A 23,221-nucleotide genomic window follows, 5' to 3' on the forward strand; every position below is an offset into this window, starting at 1 on the left:
CAAATAATTAAATAAATGAAAATAGTTCTTCAAGTGGTACGAATACTACTATATCGACAGTTTTTCTTTTTCACCACAAGATGTTGAATTTACCAATACGTCAGGTTACATGTTTTTCAAGAGTTTCAGATAACTAAACAAGCTTAAATCCCTTTCGCATTTATTTATTTCTCAGTAACAATTAACCAATATTATTATACTATATGTAAATGTAGCTTTCCTTTTAACTTATTTTTTTTTAATGGACTTTTAACTTATTTTTACTGACACCAGAAGAATGCATTAGCTCTTTCGAGTTGCGAGCTAAAATAAATCATATGTTTTGGACACTTGATTTATGATCCAACAATGGGAAGATCTCCAACGAGTTTGTGATCATCTCAACAACAACCAGGATGCGTTGGCAGATCGTGGCTCTGATAAGTGATGCCAAAATGCAAATATCCGCCTCTTACTTGTCCGAGACGGAATGTCATTTCTGATACTGATACCTTAAAGCTCATGAAACACTTTCAAATCCAAATACCAATTAAATTATCAAGATCGTATCCAAAACATCTTATCATAAGACTATCCTTGAACTTACACAACTGAAACCCGAAATATGAAATAAACTAAACGTCTCAAAACGAGAAAACGTCTTTGAGTTCCCCAAATTTAGCACCGCACTAATCCTACAATTCTTGAATTATCCCCAAACTTAGCACCGCACTAAATGAATGGGAGCTCTAATTCATCACCGGCATTTATATTCATGGCAAACGCAAGTTTAAAGCTAAAACACATAACAATCATGCCCAAAGACACTCATACAACAACAAATGACTTCCTAGAATTTGAGGTGTCTCTACGCCTCCACTCATATCTACCTCACTGGCTATCAGTGGTCATACCACCTTTGTGGACATGTTCTAGATTCATCAGCTGTTAATGAGCTATGATCGCCCACGTAAGGCCTTGACATTATACTCAACCAACATTATAGAATATGTCATTTCCTTACTTGTGTATACTAACGTACGGTACAGAAGTGTACATCTTTATCTACGTTGCACGGTTAGGAAATGTCTCATTTATTTAATTTATGCCGCACGGTGAGGAAATGTTTTCTTTTTTTGCCAAAAGGATACACGGTGAGGAAATGTTTCCTTCCTCACTTACCATTTTCCTATTGTCGTGCATTAGATATGCTAAAATTCAGAGAATGACGAGGACTGATTACATTGAAGAAGAGGCTGCATGGATCTGAGTCACAAGAACATGCAAAAACATTCTTTTTCTAAGTAGGATTTTTATTTTCTCATATAAAAATTTAGGATAATGTTTTGGTCATAACTAATTAATAATAAGGTTTTTAAAAAATCATCATCAAAACAAGTATATATTTCGTCATGGGTCTAATATTAGGTCGTAATTATTGCTTTTATTACATATACAATTGACATTACACATCATAAAGGGTGGTAGTAGTATTTCATCATATATAATTATTAGAGCTGTGACAATCTCAAGGTCTTATTTATGAATACAGAAGAGATTGTTGGAACGTTTGTAGAATAGTAGTATATATATATACGCCAGAGACTTGAGCATGATCACCAATCGCTCAAGGGTCGCTGATGCTTCCACCTGCACTGCTGCCGGCATATCCGTTACTGTATCCATTGCCGGTGGCACCACCAGGACCCGCTGCAGCATAAGCACCGGTTTGACCGGAAGCCCCACTGCTAGAATAAGCGTTTGCGTTGGGACCATCCGCAGTGACATCTCCGCTTGTACTTCCATAGGTACTTCCATATCCACTGGCGCTTCTAGGACCAGCAGCAGCATTGGCAGCGGAATACTCCGAATGGTAGGCACTTGTTGAAGCAGTAACGGAAAGCTCAGCTCCAAGACCGTTGGTAAGCTCAGCTCCAAGGCCGTTGTGAGTAGAGATGCCTAATTTGATCTCTTTGGACACTCTACCCACTCCATTCTCAACTTCTCCGGCGCCACCATTATTGTTAAGCTCTCCTCCTTTAGTGGCAGTGGCTGCTTCGGTTTCAGACATGGGCATTGGTGGTACTGGTACTGGTAGTGGTAACGGTAATTGTACCGGTAGCGGTGGTACCGGAACGAGCTTTTTATCCGTAAGTCCTTTGGAAACATCTTCCAGAGGTCTTGAGCTTGCATTGGGACAAACAACTCCAATGAACAAGACAATCACAAGAAACTTTGTGGCCATATTCATCTTTTTTTTTTTTGGTTTTAGAACTTGTTTCTAAGATGTTTATGTGTTTTGTGGTGAGTTTGTGTTCCCAATCATAGCCTATATATAGTCACACACCTAAATACATTTTTACGTATATTTTTATTACGTACGTTCGTTGTCTTTTTTTCAAATTGTGATAGTGAAATGAAAACAAAATGGCGAAAGAGAGTTGGCTTAAATTAAATAAGTGAATTGCTTGAAAGTATTTAACCTGACGTATTGGTAAATTAAGTTCAACATCTTATAGTAAAGATACATAAAAGTATCTAGTCTTCTCTTACGAAATGTTCTCAAATCAGATAAATCAGCCAGTCAAGCCATTAAATACAAGATATTGCGTTAATTGTAATTGTAGAAATCATTTAATTTTCGACTATAGAATATTTAATCCTGTATCTCTGATTCTCTTGAAATGTGAAGTATATTATCTTAATTCTTGCTCGCCCTGCTTAAATTTTGAAGAGATAACAAGATTGTCAAGATACATACTGAAATTATGAAATAAGAAGAAGAAAAATATTGCTTAATGGCCTATCTTTTTGTTAAGATGCAATACTTAATTTTCATTAGAAATGCTTAAATATTTGCCTTCTAGCTCGCGTCAGAGGTGAAGTATATTTAAATTAAAACAATAAAAAACTAATCAAATGTATCGTTATAGTTTAATTTACACGATTCAGTTTGAGTTACAAATGTTTATTTTGGAGTTGAGCTCTAGAAAGAAGGTTTCATGGTCATTTCTATAGATCGTATTTTTAGACATTAATTAATAATTACTCTAATATGACGGAAAAAAACTCTTTCATGTTTTGTTTTGAATACTAGTTGAGTTGTATCAAAGTACGACTACAAAATTGGCTTGTTGTATAACTATTTGTGAAAGATTTGATGCTAAAGCTTGCAACTCCTGTTCTCGTTGGTAATGGCATATCCAGCGCTCGAATTCGGAATGAATCAGATCTCACCAAGTAGGATTGGAATGTAGAGATCTGTTATCGCTGAGGATAACCTGTGCTTACTTAATTCTTGCTTGTTTTTTCAGTGCGTGTGTTTCGGCCACTATCTATAGCATGGCCAGATGCAACATCATAGAAAGATTTGGAGTTTATTTTGCAAGTTTCTATAGCTTGGTCAAGGGTGATTTCACAAAGACCATCATTGTTTCTTTTAATCCAAGGCTCCGTCAACCAACTATTGAACTACAAAAAGGAACGTCTTCACTCTTAAACTTTTAGAATTACTGAGGTTGTCTACAAAAGATATTTTCCGGTTGTGCAACCTTAAGCCTTCGATTCAATCTCGAATGATAAAGCAATACGAAAAGATAAACACCACGATTTAACGAGTTCGGGACGTTAACTAACACCCTACGTCTCGCCGGAGATTATCCGGAATCCACTAGAATCAAGCTCAACTTGAGCTACAACCTTCAGAATACAATGGCTCACTCACTCTCTTCTACGAACCCTAATTTTCCGGGTAATACAACGATCTCAACAACCACGCACACTGAAGAGAGAGAAGCGACTATATCCGAGCTGGTAATGGGCTTAACCTAACTGGGCCTTCGTCAAGCACTAGCCCAACCCATGACGAAGATTAAGGACACTTATCTTCAATTCTCCACCTTGTCCTTCATCTTCACTCGCTTGATTCATCACCGTGAACTCCACCTCCGGTCATGAGCAAACCCGCTCATCCTTCGAAAACTTCCGAAGTCCCTGCAACACTCTGCAGCTTCCAATCTCCTGAGTAAACCCACTCAGCTGTCATGAGCATGGACCTGCTCAATCGGATGTTACTCTCAGTAACTCCAAAGCTTCCTGAAATTTGCCAACTGGTATAGTTTTGGTAAAAATATCTGCTGGATTGTAAGCGGTTGCAATCTTCTGCACTCGAACCAAACTCACTGCTATCAGATCTCTGATGAATGATACTTGGTATCTACGTGTTTTGTTCTTTCATGATGGACAGCATTTTTAGCTAATGCTATCGCACTTTGCGAGTCACAGTAGATATCCACTGGTCCTTGCTCAAATCCAAGCTCGTTCATCAAACCTTTAATCCATACTGCTTCTCTAGACGCATCTGACAACGACATAAACTCTGCCTCGGTTGTAGACAACGCCACCACCTTCTGTAAACTCGACCTCCAGCTGACGACATTTTCTCCAACTGTAAAAACCATACCAGAAATCGAACGCCTCCGGTCCAAATCAGCAGCATAATCTGCATCACAGTAACCTCTAGCCATGAACTCTCCATCTTTCCTGAAACACAGCTTAACCTTAGATGACCCTCTTATGTATCTGAGAAGCCACTTAACAGCTAACCAATGTTCCTTTAACGGTTTGCTCATGAATCTACAGACCAGACCAACAGCGTATGCTAGATCAGGTCTCGTCCCTATCATCGAGTACATAATACTTCCTACAGCACTCTGATAAGGAACCTTCTTCATCACTTCCGACTGCACTTTCAGCTTGTCATCCGTAGCCGATTTCAACTTAAAATGAATCCCCATAGGCGTAGCTACTGGCTTAGCCTGATCCATCCCAAAATTACCAAGAACTTTCAATAGATACCCTTCTTGAGAAATAGTAAGAGTACCTTTTGACCTGTTCCTTGTTATTTCCATTCCTAGAATCTTCCTGGCCTCGCCTAAATCCTTCATGTCAAACTCTGAGCTTAACAACGCCTTTAGTTCACCAACATGCTTCTTGTTCTTCGAAGCAATCAAGATGTCATCTACGTAAAGAAGTAGATACACATAGTCTCCATTCTTCATCACCTTGAAGTATACACAACTGTCATATTCGCTTCTGATGTAGCCACTTGTTCTCATAAAATCATCAAACCGATTGTTCCATTGTCGAGGAGACTGCTTCAACCCATATAAGGACTTTTTAAGTAGACAAACCTTATTCGGATACCGCTTGTCCACATACCCCTCAGGTTGTTCCATGTAAATGGTCTCGTCCAGGTAACCATGTAGAAAAGCCGTTTTCACGTCCATTTGCTGAAGTTCCATATCAAAATGCACCACTACGGACAGAAGAAACCTGATCGAAATATGCTTCACTACCGGAGAAAAAATCTCCTGATAGTCCACTCCTTCCTTCTGCGAGTACCCTTTGGCAACTAGCCTTGCCTTGAACCTCGGTCCTTCAACTCCAACGATCCCTGCTTTCCTTTTAAAAACTCATTTACACCCTATAGGCTTCTGCGTCTTAACTCTATCAACCAGAATCCAAGTCTTGTTCTTCCTTAACGATTCCATTTCCTCATCCGACGCCTCTGACCACTTATCCCTGTCGGGATCTTCCATAGCTTCCTTATAACTGTGTGGTTCGGGCCTACCACCATCCTCAATCACATAGTATGCATAACCGGCTATGTCCTCGTCGTCTTCATCGTCTCTATAGACCCTGTAGTCCTCAAACCTGGTCGGAGCCTTTGGTTGTCTTCGAACTCTATCTCTCGCAAGTTGAAAATCTGAAATATCCTGGGACCCTTCTGTACCAGATACATCAGTTTGTTCCACTTGTTCTGGTTCAGACGTACCCTCCAACTGTGAAACTCCACCTTGAACTGAGTCTTCTGATGACCTGTTTTCACATGCAAGATCAAGGCTAACAAACTTGTTAGTAAAAACTTGAGTACTAGACTGAGGGTTACCTGGAGCTGTCGTTGTTGTGATGTCCTTGTACATCACATCCTCCCTGAAGACCACATTGCGGCTTATGACGCATTTCCTGTCCTCAAGTAACCAAACTCGAAAGCCTTTAACCCTTTCTGGATAGCCAGTGAAAATCCCTTGTTTTGCCCTCGGATCAAGTTTCCCTTCACTCGTGTGAACATAGACCACACACCCAAATCTCCTTAAACCGCTCAGATTTGGAACAGCTGAAGTCCACCTCTCTTCTAGAATATCAAAATCAATTGCAGATGAGGGTGTCCTGTTGATCAAATACACCGAAGTTGACGCTGCTTCCGCCCAAAATCTTTTATCCAATCCGCTTTCACTCAACATGCTTCAAACCTTGTTCATAATGGATCGATTGAGCCTTTCAGCAACTCCATTCTGTTGTGGCGTATAAGTACAAGTTCTATGTCGAACTATGCCCTCCTCTTTGCAGAAACTATCAAACCTGAAGTTGCAGAACTCGAGCCCGTTGTCTGTCCTTAACTTTTTCACCTTCCTCTCTGATTGGACTTCCACCATCTTTTTCCATTCTACAAACTTGTCGAATGCTTCATCTTTGGTTTTCAGAAAATAAATCCATACCTTCCTAGACCAATCATCTGTAAAGGAGATATAGTACTGACACCTTCCAAGACTCAGAGGCACATTCGGGGAACCCCACAAATCCGAATGTATATAGTCCAGTTTTTCCTTAGTAACATGCTGACCTTGTCCAAAACTGACCCTATGAGTTTTTCCAGTCACGCAATCCTCACAGAACTTTATTTCTGTGATCTTTCCATTACCTAGGCAGCCTTTTCTTCCAAGTACCTCTAATGCTTTCTGACCCACATGACCTAACCGGCTATGCCACTTTCTGGTAAACTCGTCTTCTCCACCTGATTGCTCATTCGATTGAGTATCTGCAACACAAACCTCTGGAACACGAGCTTTCCCTTAGAGAATGTACAGCGTATCCCCATTCTTGCGAATGCCTTTCATTATGGTTAGACAGCCCCTAACCACCTTAAGAACACCCTTGAATCCTTTAAACTCACATCCTTTATTCTCGAGTGTACCCATAGATATCAGATTTTTTCCAATTTCCGGCATATACCTAACCTCATGTAAGACAAAAGTCGTCCCATCAGGGTTCTCAAACCGGACTGAGCCTATACCCTTAACTTCTGAACTGGTGTTGTTCGCCATTCGAACTCTGCCTTTGGAGACATCCTGCAACTCAAAAAATACATCCTTCCTTGGCGTCATGTGAAATGAACAACCTGTGTCCATCAGCCATTCTTCGTGATCCACTGTATTTTGTGACATGTTGACCTCACAAGCGATGAGTCCAACTAAGTCCTGAGCATCGTCTTGGGCACACGACGACTCTGCCTTATTCTGACTTTGAACCTTTCCCTTATTTTTCTCAAGCCACTTGTAGCACTGTTTCTTGAAGTGCCCTTCCTTGCCACAGATCCAACAGATCTTCTTGCCATCCTTGGATCTTGACCTTGACCTGTTGTTCTTCCCTTTTCCTGTATAGTTGTCTCTCGTCTCAGATCTTCCCCTTGCGTAGTGACCTTCACCAGAGTTCTTGGAACCAGTTGCATCTTTGTCCTTGTATTCGGTTTCCTTGGATTTGGCCGCACAAACCACATCCTCTAGCTTGATCCCATCGCGACTATACTTCAGAGTTTCCTTTAAAGAATCATACCTTGTCGGTAATGAATTCAGTAAAAGTATTGCCTGGACCTCATCTGGTATCTCTATACTCAGATTACTAAGATCAGCAATTAACTTCAGAAAATCATCTACGTTCTGGTCAATGGAGCGAGAGTCTTGCATCCTAAATGAATATACCTTCAGCTGAGTGTAGACACGATTTGGCAAAATTCTTTGCCATATACAATCGATCCAATGTTGCCCATGCCTGAGCTGCCGTAGTACACTTATCCAGCTTCTTTAACACATGATCGCTTACTCCCATGAAGATAAGATTGAGTGCTTTCTCGTCTCGCTCCAGTCTTGCAGCTTCATCTTTAGCTTTCTTTTCTTCCGTTTCCGGATCTTTTCCATCTTCTTCTTTCGAGATAGAACTCTCCGATGATTCTGTAAGAACATCCTTGAGACTTTGAACAGTGATGTGAGCTAACATCCTTTTCTTCCATATTCCAAAATCTGTAGATCCATCGAACATCGAGATCTTTAACTCCATCTTCATCGTCATCTTGAATCGAACTGATCCCGCACCAAACCTGGCGCTCTGATACCAATTTGTGCAACCTTAAGCCTTCGATTCAATCTCGAATGATAAAGCAATATGAAAAGAAAAACACTACGATTTAACGAGTTCGGGGCGTTAACTAGCACCCTACGTCTCGCCGGAGATTATCCGGAATCCACTAGAATTAAGCTCAACTTGAGCTACAACCTTCAGAATACAATCGCTCACTCACTCTCTTCTACGAACCCTAATTTTCCGGGTAATACAACAATCTCAACAACCATGCACACTGAAGAGAGAGAAGCGACTATATCCGAGCTGGTAATGGGCTTAACCTAACTGGACCTTCGTCAAGCACTAGCCCAACCCATGACGAAGATTAAGGACACTTATCTTCACCGGTTCTACTGTATTTGTTGATAATAGCCTTACTATGAGTAAACCAACTTTTGTTTTTTTTTTTTTTATTACCATTTTAGCCTTTCCAAATGAGAAAACGAGCTAGAGAAAACGAACTTCCTCTAGCTCTGTAGCTAATTATGTTAAAAGTCTTGTATGTCAAAAGCTATTCACGATCACAAGTTCTACAGAAGATAAAATATACTAATATTGGATTATTACAGACGGGTATTTAGAGTCTCGGATAGAGCCAACTCTTTTTATAAAATAAAAGAAAACAAATTAATGAGGAGAAATAGAAACTCACAACTCAAAATAAATTATTTATTTACCATAGAAAAGAGGATGTGACTTTGTAGTTTGTAAAGAAATGAGAATATATAGAGTATAGGCTAAGCATGCAATATATATGTACAGGATTTTTCACGGTTCAAGCTCCTCCTCACTGCTCCCACCGTTGCTACCATCTTCACCTCCTTTCGCATTGATGATAAGTTTGGTTCTAAGGTTGTTAGTAGTAATAAGAACTCCACCTTCAGGGGCAGGAGCGACTCCTATATTCACAGCAATGGGAGCTCGAATATCGTTAGTGTCAGGAGCTGCTCCGCTTTCAGGTAGAGGAGCACCAATAGGAGGAATTCCTAGTGGAAGAGGAGACGGTGCAAGTTGTATAAGGCCTCCGCCTTCTGGGGCCGGGGATGGGGCGACTCCTACTAAGCCACCACCCGGGGAAGGTGCCGGGCTAGTATTGTTTGGCGACATAGGTATCGTTATATTTATCGATCCAGGATTGTTGCGGAAAATGCCAATAATAATGTTAATAATGTCTCCAAGAATGTCTCTACGGTTGTTGTTAGTAGAGTTTGAAATGCCATCAAACACCATTCCAATACTCAGTTTTTTATCCATGAGTTCGGTATCATTGGGCATACCTCCGAGTCGATTTGCACTAACGTTATCACACAAAGCTGCAATGAAGACCACCACAAGTAACTTGGTGATCGTCATCTTTTTGGATTTAAACTTTTTAATTTTATAATATTGTTTTGTTTATATGGTATGATTGTGTTCCCTCCCAATATCATTCCCACATGTATATATATATATACATATATATATATATATGACGAGTTGTATTTGTTACGAAGAACTACATAAATGTGAAAGAGATTTGGATTTAATTGATCATATGTATTACCTGAAGCGAGTTAAGAAGTTTTGGTGATTACTCATTATCATATACTGACAATGGTAGTATTGGATATTCTTACGCAATGTTCTCATATTGGAATTATCATTTAGTCAGGTGTTAACCAAATAATAACGTGAAGAAATCTTTGCTGAGTATTTACAAAATATATGTAACCCCTTCAATTTTAAATTTTTTTTATATATATTTGTAAGTTTGTAACTCGTTTACTTTGTCTTAGATTGGATGGATTATGCCAAAGTACGTAATTATTATATTATTTAATATTTTTTTCCAACGTAAATTTTTCGTATCGTGGATATATAGGTATAACTTTCATTTAAAACTAAGACAGTGATTGCATTAACTCGTATCAAGGTGTACATGCATGTTTTGAACTAACTTCCTACGTTGTCCGCTATTTGTCAATATAAGAAAACATACTGATATTTGACCCAAAAAAAAAAAACAATCCTGATAATCCGACGAGATCCAATATTCCAAGTCTGAAAAAAAGAAAAAATTATAATGAATAAATTTATAAACCGGGTATTTTTTAGAGAGAAGTGTTTACTATTAAAAGTAAAAAAATAGTGGATAAAGCTTCCAAGTAGAATCTCAAAAGTAAATGTCTATACATAGCTAACAAAGTTAAGATGAATGAATAGTTGATTCGTATAAGTTATAACTGTATAAGTTTACTTTTTTGATAAAGTGGATTTGTATCGTTTATTTATTTTGTTTGAACATTTATTTGAGTTGTATAGTTAGACCACCTCCAATGGAAGGATTTTAGAAGAAGCTCTTCATATTATATGTATAGAAAATAATAATTAAATATTATAGAGGCTTTTAAAATAGGAGAGAGGGTATTCAAAATCCCTTATTTGAGAATCTCTCTTTATGCATTTAGAGACTCTTCTCTTTATTTTGTACATAATTTCATTTTATATTATTGTTTTGAGAATTCTTACACTGTTTTCAATAACCCATGGTTGGAGATGGTCGTAGACTTGTTTGTTTGTTTCTTTTGAAGTAGGTTTGTTTGTTTAGAAAAGAATAAAAAATCTCAAAACAAAAAAAGAGTAATATCATTATATACCACCAGATAACATAAAAATTAAGTGGCCTTGAAAAGTAGTTTTGACCTACTGTGCACTGAGAAAAATTCATAAAGCCCTTTATTCAAAAAATTGAGTTCTCTCACATGCGATGGGTTCAAAAAATACGAAAAAGTGTCAAGAAATATTGTGTCTGTTTCACACGCAACTATTCGCTGTAATCAAAACAAAATAGAGGAAAGATAAAACAACATGGGTAATAGAGAGAGAGTAGTTATTTGCCATTTTTTAGTCAGATCTAACTAAATTGCAGATGCTCTCTTATGTTTTACATCACTAACTAATATGTTAACATATTAACAAAAATATTGTACTTATAACATTTGGACAATACTTGTTATTATTGTTACCACGTTACCAAATATCGGATAACACGCCAACAAACACTACATATTATTGTTAACATCTTAATAAATATCTGATATTTTTGTTAGCACGTTAACAAGTATCATATATTTTATTGCACCATAATAACATATTATGTTAACATGTTACAATATTTAGATATTATTGTTAACAAGTAGAGATATTAACATATATCATTGTTAACAAGTATAGATGTTAACATATATCATTGTTAACATGTAACAATAAGCATTGTTAACATGTTAACTTGTATTACATATTATTGTTAGCATAATCCGGACAAACGATAACACTTATATGTAGTTATCGGATATATATACATTAAAGTTAGCAAACGATGACCATAATACATAAACCGTTATATCGCATCTACCACATATGATGTACCATATCTTATGGCAGGTGACATGTGTCATTATCCAAAAGATAATTATCAACACTATCTCTGATTCCAACTAACGAGCATTAAATGTTGTAATAATAGCAATATATACCCACAGATAATTGTATAATTAGTTCTCTCTCCTAAACACTGTTTGTCCGTTCACTGTTTATGTGGAAAACCCCATTTAACCATTTTCTTTTTTATCTTATTACATATTTCTCTTTCTCTTCTTTCAATTATTTTCCGATGAAAGAAAATAAAAAAAAAAGAAAGAAGAAGAAGAGCGATGAAGGATGGAGAAGGTTGAAGTATAAATTGGTGATATTAACAGTGAAAACAATAGTCCATGGTGAAAGTGGTAACGGCTATAACGACGGCAATTGTAGTGAAACAACGGCGACGAAAATGACTCCACCATCATGTTGGTTATGCTGGTAGACGATGGTGATTGTGCAGTACCGGTGACATTGGTGATGACACGATGGTCACTGTATCAGTATAAAGTATTGATTTTTGTTATTAGCAAATATTATTTTTGTTACCACGTTAACACGTATTAATTTCATTGTTAGCATGTTACAAAATATCATATATTATTTGTTAGCACGTTAACAAATAACAAATAATATTGTTAACACGTTAACAAGCATCATATCTTATTGTTATCACGTTAACAAATCTCATATATTATTGTTAACACGTTATAAGTATCAGATATTAATGTTAACATGTTAACAAATAGTTATCTATTAAAAGTTAACATCTTATATGTAAGCTCGTTGTTGTATTATTCTATATCACATTTATATATAATTGTTATCATGTCAATTATATAATTTTATCGTGATATAGTAGTTATCATGTTAAACAAATAGTTAACCACCATATTTTCAAACTGTATATAACTTTTTGAGGATGAACAGTATCTGTCGATAAAAAATAGATGATGAATAGTATCATCAGAAGCTGGCGATGAACAGTGTTACAGACATATCTTGTCGAAAAAAAAAAGTCTCAGACAAGTGGCATTTGTGTAAATATGTAATAGAAGAGGAATATTTTTGGTTGTTTTTTGTTTTCTCTTTCCTATATATTTAATTTTTAGTTATCCATTGTATTTAGTTAATTTTTTAGTTATCTTTTGGTATTGAATTAATTAACTCTAAATGTTGTTGTCGGTTAATTTTCTTTTTTTTTTGCAAGTGTAGTGATATTAATTAGATGTATGAATAATAATGTGAAATTTTGCTGATATGACATAAACCACTTAATTTTTAAGTATCTTTTGGTATTCAATTAAGTGGTCAATTTTTGATATATATTAAAATGATCTAAAAAAAGCCTATTTCAAAAATAAAAGCTTCGAATTTTAGCTTTACGCACATGTACAACATGTGTAAACCGGAATTTTGAAAGCCGGTTTAGAAAAACGCTCTAAATTAATTCTGCAAAATGTGTGTTCTTTTTTTTGTTTTTTCTGTTTTTGTCGGTTTTTGTCTTTTTTGATTAAGACTCATCACCCAATCCAATTGACATTGATCAGTTCCAGAAATTTTAATGGCCTCTTCGTTGTAAAGCTGCTTAATCAGCTAGCGCGAAGGCTGACATTTCAAGATGACTTCGATTCAAGACGAAAGGATACTTGTTGAAATTGAAGAATCTCTTATACAGGTTTTTGCCTTTCTCTTTCTTCCAATGATTTGAAAACCGGCCTTATTCAGTTTTGACCTAATTACCAAATTTCCGATTGCTTCTTGTTTCTTTTCACTTTAATATTTCATGAATTTTCTAATTATTGTCTATACTTCCTTCAATTTCAATCTAAAATCTCACTTATCTGCTGAAATAAGTGTTTAATTTGAGCTACAACACAGCTTCTGATCCAATTCTTCTCATCTCAGGAGGAAGTGAACAAAGTGTTAACCGGGTTGTCTTCTACAGCTGAAGATGGTTCAGTAGACATGCATGGGAAACCACCATTGAAGCAGAAAACAGGAAACTGGAAAGCTTGCCCCTTTATTCTCGGTAAGTAATAACAAACAAACAAAGATCACTTTTTTAATTGTTTTTCAATTACTTAATGTAATGATCCTTCAAATCTGGTCAATGTAGGCAACGAATGTTGCGAGAGATTAGCTTACTATGGAATCGCCAAGAATCTGGTCACTTATTACACAAGTGAATTGCACGAGTCCAATGTTTCTGCAGCTAGGCAAGTCATGATTTGGCAAGGAACTTGCTATATCACACCTCTCATTGGAGCTATGATTGCTGATTCTTACTGGGGAAGATACTGGACAATTGCTTGTTTCTCTGCTGTTTATTTCTTTGTAAGAGTAGAAGACCAAATGAGTTTGAAACAAAAAATCACATCTTGTTTCCGGTAACTTCATGGTTAATCTGGTTTTCTTGTTAATTAGGGAATGGCTTTTTTGACACTCTCTGCTTCGGTTCCTGGTTTAAAGCCAGAGAAATGCTATGGCGTTGCTCTCTGCCCACAAGCAACAACGGTTCAGTATGCAGTTTTCTTCTCCGGGCTTTACCTTATGGCGCTTGGTACAGGAGGAATCAAACCATGTGTGTCATCTTTTGGTGCTGATCAGTTTGATGATACTGACCCGAGAGAACGAGTCAGTAAAGCTTCGTTCTTTAACTGGTTCTACTTCTCGATCAACATCGGTTCGTTTGTCTCATCGACTTTACTAGTGTGGGTTCAAGAGAACTCCGGGTGGGGGCTCGGTTTCTTGATCCCCACTGTTTTCATGGGACTCTCTATCGTCAGTTTCTTCTTTGGAACTCCGCTTTATAGGTTTCAGAAACCAGGAGGCAGCCCGGTTACTAGAGTTTGCCAAGTTCTTGTAGCTGCATACCGTAAACTGAACCTCAACGTCCCTGAAGACGTCGCAGATCTTTATGAAACTGGATCAGTGATTGCTGGAAGCAGGAAGATTGAGCACACAGACGGTTACAAGAAAATATTTTGTCCCCCCTTATAATCTGAATTTGAGCTTTTGGAAAATGTTCACTGGATCATATAACCTTTTTGTCTTTCATTATCTATGCAGGTGTCTGGACAAAGCTGCAGTGATCTCAAATTCTGATGCTTTTTCCAACCCATGGAAGCTATGTACAGTAACTCAAGTCGAAGAAGTTAAGATTCTGATCCGTATGTTTCCAATATGGGCTTCGGGGATCATCTTCTCGGCCTTGTACTCACAGATTTCCACTCTGTTCGTGCAACAAGGACGGTCCATGAAACGTACCATTCGCTCTTTCGAGATCCCTCCCGCTACACTCGGAGTTTTCGACACTCTTACAGTGCTAGTATCAGTTCCAGTCTATGACCGTTTCATCGTACCCTTTGTGAGACGGTTCACTGGCACACCAAAAGGATTCACTGATCTGCAGCGAATGGGAATTGGTCTTTTTCTCTCTGTCCTAAGTATTGCAGCTGCAGCTACTGTTGAGACAGTGAGATTGCAGCTTGCTAGAGACACTGTTTCGATGAGCATCTTTTGGCAGATTCCTCAGTACATACTAATGGGGATTGCAGAGGTGTTCTTCTTCATTGGTCGGCTTGAGTTTTTCTATGAGCAATCGCCAGATGCAATGAGAAGCTTGTGCAGTGCTTTAGCGCTTCTCAATACAGCAATTGGAAGCTACCTGAGCTCGTTGATCATCACTCTTGTGGCGTACTTCAGTACAATTAATGGTGGAGATGGTTGGATTCCAGACAACCTTAATGAAGGACATCTTGACTACTTCTTCTGGCTTTTGGTCTCTCTTGGACTTGTCAACATTCCTGTTTATGTCTTCTTCTCTGTTAAGCACACGCAGAAGAAGGCTTTGTAAGCTTATTTGCTCTTCTGTAATATGTGTATATGTGGTAGTTCTGGTTCATAGTGTTTATGGTGATGCTCTTTGTTATGTGGTTTGTACAGTCAAGGTTGCTGGTATATTTTGTAAATATGAATAAAGTTTGGGCCTTGATGTTTTGTAAATATAAATAATGTTTGGGCCTTTGATGTAAGGAAAAGAAAGTTAAGGGAGATATATTGATTATCCAAGATTGAAGACTATTGTATGTGGCCATGTAACTTGATCAGAATATTAGTTGAACATGTTTTTCGAATGATCAAATAAATAAAAATTTCATTCATGTTTAACAAATGTCTGCAATATTAAAATTCAACGTAATCATTAGTTTACCTACAGACCAACAACATTCTTGAAATACATTTCCCCAACTGTAGAAGAAAAAATTTGTGTTTCTGCCATTTCTCTAAAAAAAAGTTGGATGTTTTTGTGTCGTTGCTTTTCATGTTCAACTAATATTCGTATCAAGTTGTTGGTAATAAAAAATCAAATACTAATGACAGTCACAGAGGTATATATCTTCATTTAGTCTCAGTGGATAATATGATGTGATGTTCTTTATAAAGTTGCAACTTGAGAATATGCTCTTCTTATTACCAAAGGATCCAGCTGAAACCACCACATATATAATGTGGACCGTGGTCCTTACGTAAAACAAGAAAGAAAGAAATGATTTGATATATATACATGCTTGGCACTTTATTTATACATATTACTTAGAAGAATTGGAGAATTTCAATAAACAAGAATTTAGATCCGACTCTAATTAATATCTAAAAGTCCGAGATCAGAACGAAAATTTGGATTTAAACATTCGATACTAAAATGTTATCGAAAATTAAAGGTGAAAAACCACAATTATCTAAAAGTGCTAATTATTTTTTAATTAGAAGATTAAATATATTAATAGAAGGACGGTTTTGTTTTTGTTGTACGTACTACGTAGCCTTTGTTCAACCCCAAAGGTCAACAAGTTAATCTTGTGTGCTTCACCACAATTATTATATTCGAGAGCAAAGCATTTCCCCCACACGAATCTATTTATTATTGTCAAATAGTAGCCACGGAATATCATAATCAACCTTTTTGAGAATATAAAATGAGTAAGTATGTCATGGAATCAATTAACACAGATCATGCATATATTGATATATGGACCACATTTTTGAAGTTTAAACTGAAAAGCAGTTCCACCATTAGTTCCGCATGTCCTAAGGGTTTAATTAGTTTTACGTTAAGAATTTAATTGAAATTCAAAACTAGTTTCTTATTTACATTTGCAAGTATCTCTCAACCCTCACTGATCACTGGACATATGTATATAAATATTTTATACTTTTTAGATAATAACATATATATATATATATAGGTGGTTATGATTACAAAATGAATATATATTTGTTACAACTTACATCTAGATCTAGTATACGCTGCTTTATGTCCATTCTGATCAACATCATTATTAATGTTGTACACAATCACAAATACATGAAAGTTTTCGTTTGCAACATGATATGCTATTGCTAGCCACCACACATTATACATGATATGCAATATCTCTTTTTTTTTTTTTTTTGTCGACATGATTTGCAATATCTCAAATTATTGGTCCGAAATACGTGAATATCTAATATACACAAACACAAATATAATGCTTGAGATACATTGACAGTTTTAACATAAGAGTTAAACTATGTTGTTGGAATATTTATTCTTATGTGCTAAATATGCATAATTGCTTGTATTATTACTATCACTTAGAATCGGTCCATATAATATGAGGATTAGATATTTTAGCTCTCGTCACAATCACTTAGCATTAACTTTTTTTTTGGGACAACCACTTAGCATTAACTTCTAGAGTTCTAGTGATCGATAAAGATTCTAATTTTTACTAACAAAAACTAAAATCAACATCAAATCTGCAATTATCTGTTGTCCACACAACTAAACTCAAATTAAATTATACGCAGGTAGGACCATTGCTGCAAATTGTTACCGAACAACTCTGATTTCAACTTCGAAACACTTTATAGACATATAAAAACTAATTTAATGATTTATATTTACTTGTATAAATCTAGTAAATTTAAATCATTAAATTAATTTTTGACATTGAAGTAAAAAAATTCAAAATTTGCAAAAGCTTTTTTTCATCTTCATAACAAAAAAACCATAAAAATACTCCAATTTTAAAGATGCAAATGACCATAATTTTGTCTAGATTTAGTAAACATATCTTATTAAATTAAAATCTTGAAATAGAAGTAGAAAATTCAAAATTTGCAAAAGCTTTTTATATTTTCAGCCGTGTGTCAATTCCAAATTCAAAACTGCCACATATCACACACCAATGCTCACCACGCGATGCAACCTCAAGCGCTGAGTTATAATTTCGAGATTTAGCTTCCACCAATAAAATTTCGCCACGTCATCAAAACGAATCATCCCGTATAGTCGTCCAGATTCTTAAAGCCTAGATGTTCGCATATTCGGTCGGCCATTATTTAACGTTACATCTAATCTACTAACCTAAGCCCCAGTTAAAGAAGACGAAGAAGAAGAATCAAAGAGCTAAAACCAAAGATCTCTTCTCAAAGAGAGATCATTTTCTTATTCCTCTTTCAACATTTTCGAATCTAGGAGAAGGGCTTTCTTTTTCTTCAAGAGATATGGCTTTAGCTGTTACTTCTTCCTCAGCCGCGATCTCCGGATCGAGTTTCTCACGCTCAGGAGCTTCTTCTGATCCTAAAGGTACTAATCCTCTTTCATTTCCTCAAAATTGATTCTCCGATTGTTCATAGTGGTGATCTAATTTTCGTTTAAATCTGGAAATTGCAGCTCTACAAATCTGTTCGCTTAGGTTATCAGATCGAACCCATGTCGCTACTCTGTCTCAGAGACGTTACTCTGTGAAATCCCTAAACGCTGAGTCACATTCACGCAGCGAATCTCTGATTCGTCGAGCTTCGACTCTAATCGCTCCTGGTTCGTGACTGTTTTTGATGATTTGAGTTTGTAGTTTCTCGATGATTCCTCGTTTCCGACGATTTCTGATTCCGGTTTTGATTTGATTATCACAGAAGTTGAAGAGAAAGAAGGAGACGTTGAGGAGGATTTCGAGCAACTCGCGAAAAAGCTCGAAGATGCTTCTCCACTTGAAATCATGGACAAAGCTCTCGAGAAATTCGGAAGCGACATCGCAATTGCTTTCAGGTGAGATTGATAATGACAATTATAAATCAATGGGTTATCGATTCGATTAGGGAAAAAAGAAAAAAGAAGAAACTTTAACTGACATATGAATCTGTGGTTTTTCGATTTTTTGCAGTGGTGCTGAAGATGTTGCATTGATCGAATACGCTCGTTTAACTGGAAGGCCATTTAGGGTTTTCAGCTTAGACACAGGGAGATTAAACCCAGAAACTTACAGACTCTTCGACGCAGTGGAGAAGCAGTACGGGATTCGAATCGAGTACATGTTCCCTGATGCAGTCGAGGTTCAAGCACTAGTGAGGAACAAGGGTCTCTTCTCTTTCTACGAGGATGGTCATCAAGAGTGTTGCCGTGTGAGGAAAGTAAGACCTTTGCGTCGTGCTCTCAAGGGTCTCAAAGCATGGATCACAGGACAGAGGAAAGATCAATCTCCGGGAACGAGATCAGAGATCCCAATCGTTCAGGTCGATCCTGTGTTTGAAGGATTAGATGGTGATGTTGGAAGTCTTGTGAAGTGGAACCCTTTGGCTAATGTTGAAGGAGGAGATGTGTGGAGCTTCTTGAGAACAATGGATGTCCCGGTGAATGCACTGCACGCGCAAGGGTATGTCTCTATTGGGTGTGAGCCTTGCACAAGGCCGGTGCTTCCGGGTCAGCACGAGAGAGAAGGAAGGTGGTGGTGGGAAGATGCTAAAGCCAAAGAATGTGGGCTGCACAAAGGGAACATCAAGGAGGAAAATGGAGCCACGGATTTAACACCTGCGGTTGTGCAAGATATATTCGAAAGCAACAGTGTGGTTTCATTGAGCAGAGGAGGGATTGAGAATCTATTGAAGCTAGATAACCGTAAAGAGCCGTGGTTAGTTGTGCTTTACGCTCCTTGGTGCCCGTTTTGTCAGGCTATGGAAGCTTCGTATCTCGAATTGGCTGAGAAGTTGGCTGTGAAAGGAGTTAAGGTGGCTAAGTTTCGTGCGGATGGTGACCAGAAGGAGTTTGCTAAGCAAGAGCTTCAATTAGGGAGCTTCCCAACGATACTTCTGTTTCCAAAAAGCGCTTCACGGGCAATTAAGTACCCTTCAGAGCATAGAGATGTTGATTCGCTTATGTCGTTTGTCAATCTTCTCCGGTGAGTTATGAGTTTGGAAACATCAAAACAGTGATGAAGAATGTAAGAGAATTGAGATGAAGTAAGGATTTCATCTTGGTCTTGAAAGATTGTGGAATTAAAAGAATAAACAAAGGCCTCTCTGTTCTATATGACTTTTGTGTATATGGTATTGTAGGGGTTTATAGACTATTTTCTCTTGTCTCTTTGTCGTTAAATGTCGTATTTTTGTTCTTTCTTTTGAGTTTTAGTTAGTGAGGGAATTGGTCCATGTAATGGGATTTTCTTGATTATGTTTTTTTTAGATATGTGAATATGCTAAAGTTTTGAAGAAAGTTATGTTTTTTTGGTTTTAAATATCACACAAGGCGCAAGTCAATGCTATTTTTTTTTTTAATCTATCTATTACGAAAACTATTATCAGAATAATTCTATTATCAGAATAATTTTAAAAACAATTGACAATTTATCCATCAGAATAATTCTATTATCAGAATAATTTTACAAACAATTGACAATTTATCCATGAATTTTTTTTTATAAATTTGTCTCCATAATAACCTGAAAACTATTAATTAACCTTTAATAGATTACTGGACTAAAAAGCTTTTACAAATCAATGCTACAATAAGCTGATTTCACCGAAAATTAATAGAGAAAAAAAAACCATTAAAACAGATGTGAAAACATTTAACTAAAATCTATGCTTAATAATTTCAATAGCCTAATAGAAAACAACATATCATAAGTGATTGTTACTAAATTTCATAAAAAGTGACTAGGTTTTAGCCCTAATATCAACTTTGTTTTGTTATGAAATAGGAGAGGAGGACTTACGGGGTTTTCCATAGATTATGTGATACATTTGGAATGTTAGACATAAAAAAGTTTTTAACAAAGCGAGGAAAGTGATAGATTTTGGATGTAATCTTTCAAGAAAGACTCTCTTGTATTGAATATTAAAAATACACAAAGTATCTGTAACCGTATTCTCTACACTCTCATAACGAATGTAACAGAATACTCAAATTCATATCGTTTTACAACATACTAAGTGCATACGTATTCCTGAACAGTATCTACTATTTATACTAGTAAAGTCTCACACATGTTGAATTACTCTTCTTTCACACGTGTCTCTTCTGTTTCTCCTGCGTTCTCCTCCAACTGATTCCTTCTTCTACGTCTTATATACACATTCCCTGGCCTATCAATACCCCCTTCTTTGAGACTGATCTTGCCCTCAAGATCGAATGTGGGAAATTGTTCCTTAATGTCTCGAGCCAAAATCCAGCTTGTTTCATGTGAGGGTAAGTTCTTCCATGACACTAATGCTTCTAACCAGCCATCTTCATTGTGACGCCAATCCAATAGTTCATCCGGCATCACTGTCAACTCATCTGACTCAGACAAATGAATTGGTAAAGGAGATACTGAATGATCCGAACCCAACACTGCTTTAAGTTGTGAGACGTGAAAAACAGGATGGATTTGAGATTCAGGGGGGAGCTGTAATCTGTAAACTGCTTTACCAATTTGTTCTAACACCTCAAATTGACCATAGAAACGAGCCGCAAGTTTCTGGCAGATTCGCCTTGCCACCAATGTTTGTCTATAGGGTCGCAACTTCAAAAATACCATAGACCCAACTGCAAACTCGATATCACGTCTATGTTTATCAGCTTGTTCCTTCATCAATTGTTGAGCTCGAATTAAGTGAGCTTTAATCTGGTTTAGCATCATGTCACGTTCCTTCAGTATCTTCTCCAACTCAAAGTTTGATGTCGATCCTTCTTCAAATCTCACAAGTGTTGGAGGTTCTTTACCATACACAACCGAAAATGGGGAGGTTTTTAAAGACGTGTGGTAATTGGTATTGTACCACAGTTCAGTCTAAGGAAGAAATTTTGCCCATGATTTTGGATGTGAAGAGGACAAACATCGCAAATATGTTTCTAAACAACGGTTAAGTACTTCTGTTTGTCCATCTGTTTGAGGATGGAAGGCGGTACTGTACTTTAACTTTGTGCTCGATTGTTTGAAACACTCCTTCCAAAAGTGACTGAGAAAGATTCTGTATCTATCCGGCACGATGGATACGGGAAATCCATGAAGACGGACTACTTCCTTGATGAATTTATCGACCACCGTCGTCACTGTAAAGGGATGTTTAGGCCGATAAAATGACCGTATTTACTCAGCCGATCCACCACTACTAACACCGCATTTCCGCCATTTGATGCTGGTAATCCTTCGATAAAGTCCATACTGATCTTTTCCCATACAGCGTGAGGTATTGGAAGTGGCTGCAATAAACCAGCTGGAGATAGTGTTGAATATTTGTGGGTCTGACAGATACTGCATTCCGAGACAAACTTCTGTATCATTTTCATCATACCATCCCAATAAAACGATTGTTGTACTCGTTTTAGAGTTTTGAGAACCCCTGAATGGCCTCCGAGTTGTCCTTCATGCATTTCAGCCAATATCAATGGAATATATCCTGAAGTAGCAGGGATGACGAGACGTCTCTTGTACCAGAGTTTTGTATCCACAACTACATACCCAGCTTTCATTACTTCACCATCTTGAATTCGTTTGATCATACCCTGAATTCCTTCATCCTCTGCTATTTCTTTATATAAGTCTTGAAGCTGAATCACCGATGGTACTGTAAGTGCTAATAAACTGGAACTCACAGAATCCAACGGTGCCTGCAAACTCCTTGATAACCCATCCGCAGCCTTGTTCTCAATCCCAGCCTTATACACGATGTCAAAATCATATCCGAGAAGTCTTGTCAACCATTTTTGATACTCCAGTGTGACCTCTCGTTGTTCTAACAAGAATTTAAGGCTTTTCTGATCTGTATGTACGATGAATTTACGGCGCAGAAGATAATGCTTCCATTTCTGAATGGCAAGCACAATGGCCATAAGTTCCCGTTCATAGACCAATTTTAGTTGCTCCCGAGGTGTCAAACCACAACTGAAATAGGCAACTGGTCTTTGTTTTTGCATTAGCACGGCTCCCAGCCCAAATCCTGATGCATCAGTCTCAACTATAAACACATCTGAAAAGTCTGGAAGGGCCAATACCGGAGCTGACACCATTGCTTGTTTTAGAGTATCGAATGCCTGTTGCGCCTCGGTTGACCATTGGAATTTGTTTTTTCTCAATAATTCAGTCAAAGGTTTAACCAAACTTCCAGATCCTCTGAAAAATCTCTTGTAGTACCCTGTCAAACCCAGGAATCCTCTCAGCTCTTTCACTGACCGAGGTGTAGGCCATTTTTGCATAGCTACCGTTTTGGATGGATCAGTTGCAACTCCTTGAGCAGATATGATATGGCCTAAATAGTCCACTTCTTGTTGAGCAAAAAGACATTTCTTCCTGTTGGC

At 37.2% G+C, this 23,221-nt stretch overlaps 4 protein-coding genes across 4 annotated transcripts; 2 read left to right on the plus strand and 2 right to left on the minus strand.

The window, feature by feature from the left end:
* Nucleotides 1–1,470: 1,470 nt before the first annotated feature.
* LOC112081894 (glycine-rich cell wall structural protein 2) lies at nucleotides 1,471–2,279 on the minus strand. Its single transcript, XM_024148756.1, has one exon. The coding sequence runs from the start codon at nucleotides 2,228–2,230 to the stop codon at nucleotides 1,607–1,609; it is 624 nt and encodes a 207-aa protein (XP_024004524.1). The 5' UTR covers nucleotides 2,231–2,279; the 3' UTR covers nucleotides 1,471–1,606.
* A 6,593-nt stretch (nucleotides 2,280–8,872) lies between these two features.
* Nucleotides 8,873–9,644, minus strand: LOC18010027. The gene has a single exon (XM_006391855.2). The coding sequence runs from the start codon at nucleotides 9,568–9,570 to the stop codon at nucleotides 8,986–8,988; it is 585 nt and encodes a 194-aa protein (XP_006391917.1). The 5' UTR covers nucleotides 9,571–9,644; the 3' UTR covers nucleotides 8,873–8,985.
* Nucleotides 9,645–13,169: 3,525 nt separating this feature from the next.
* On the plus strand, nucleotides 13,170–15,684 carry LOC18010126 (protein NRT1/ PTR FAMILY 8.5). The gene is made up of 5 exons (XM_024160291.1): nucleotides 13,170–13,294; nucleotides 13,525–13,648; nucleotides 13,736–13,953; nucleotides 14,044–14,594; nucleotides 14,689–15,684. Exons 1-5 carry the CDS (start codon nucleotides 13,238–13,240, stop codon nucleotides 15,473–15,475), a joined length of 1,737 nt encoding a protein of 578 aa, XP_024016059.1. The 5' UTR covers nucleotides 13,170–13,237; the 3' UTR covers nucleotides 15,476–15,684.
* Nucleotides 15,685–18,035: 2,351 nt separating this feature from the next.
* On the plus strand, nucleotides 18,036–20,164 carry LOC18010121 (5'-adenylylsulfate reductase 2, chloroplastic). Its single transcript, XM_006391857.2, has 4 exons — nucleotides 18,036–18,253; nucleotides 18,341–18,487; nucleotides 18,583–18,715; nucleotides 18,831–20,164. The coding sequence occupies exons 1-4, from the start codon at nucleotides 18,172–18,174 to the stop codon at nucleotides 19,843–19,845; spliced, it is 1,377 nt and encodes a 458-aa protein (XP_006391919.1). The 5' UTR covers nucleotides 18,036–18,171; the 3' UTR covers nucleotides 19,846–20,164.
* Nucleotides 20,165–23,221: the final 3,057 nt, after the last annotated feature.

Source organism: Eutrema salsugineum, unplaced genomic scaffold, assembly GCF_000478725.1.
Source record: "Eutrema salsugineum unplaced genomic scaffold, Eutsalg1_0 scaffold_8, whole genome shotgun sequence".
Classification (NCBI taxonomy): Eukaryota; Viridiplantae; Streptophyta; class Magnoliopsida; order Brassicales; family Brassicaceae; genus Eutrema; species Eutrema salsugineum.

Excerpts from the sequence above, each read along its gene's own strand:
- LOC18010027 (XM_006391855.2), bottom strand. The coding sequence starts at position 9,570 with ATGACGATCACCAAGTTACTTGTGGTGGTCTTCATTGCAGCTTTGTGT.
- LOC18010126 (XM_024160291.1), top strand. The coding sequence starts at position 13,238 with ATGACTTCGATTCAAGACGAAAGGATACTTGTTGAAATTGAAGAATCT. Across the intron at positions 13,954-14,043 it reads TCTCTGCTGTTTATTTCTTT|GGAATGGCTTTTTTGACACT; the intron begins GTAAGAGTAGAA and ends CTTGTTAATTAG. Across the intron at positions 14,595-14,688 it reads GAGCACACAGACGGTTACAA|GTGTCTGGACAAAGCTGCAG; the intron begins GAAAATATTTTG and ends TTATCTATGCAG.
- LOC18010121 (XM_006391857.2), top strand. The coding sequence starts at position 18,172 with ATGGCTTTAGCTGTTACTTCTTCCTCAGCCGCGATCTCCGGATCGAGT. Across the intron at positions 18,254-18,340 it reads AGCTTCTTCTGATCCTAAAG|CTCTACAAATCTGTTCGCTT; the intron begins GTACTAATCCTC and ends TGGAAATTGCAG. Across the intron at positions 18,488-18,582 it reads TTCGACTCTAATCGCTCCTG|AAGTTGAAGAGAAAGAAGGA; the intron begins GTTCGTGACTGT and ends TGATTATCACAG.
- LOC112081894 (XM_024148756.1), bottom strand. The coding sequence starts at position 2,230 with ATGAATATGGCCACAAAGTTTCTTGTGATTGTCTTGTTCATTGGAGTT.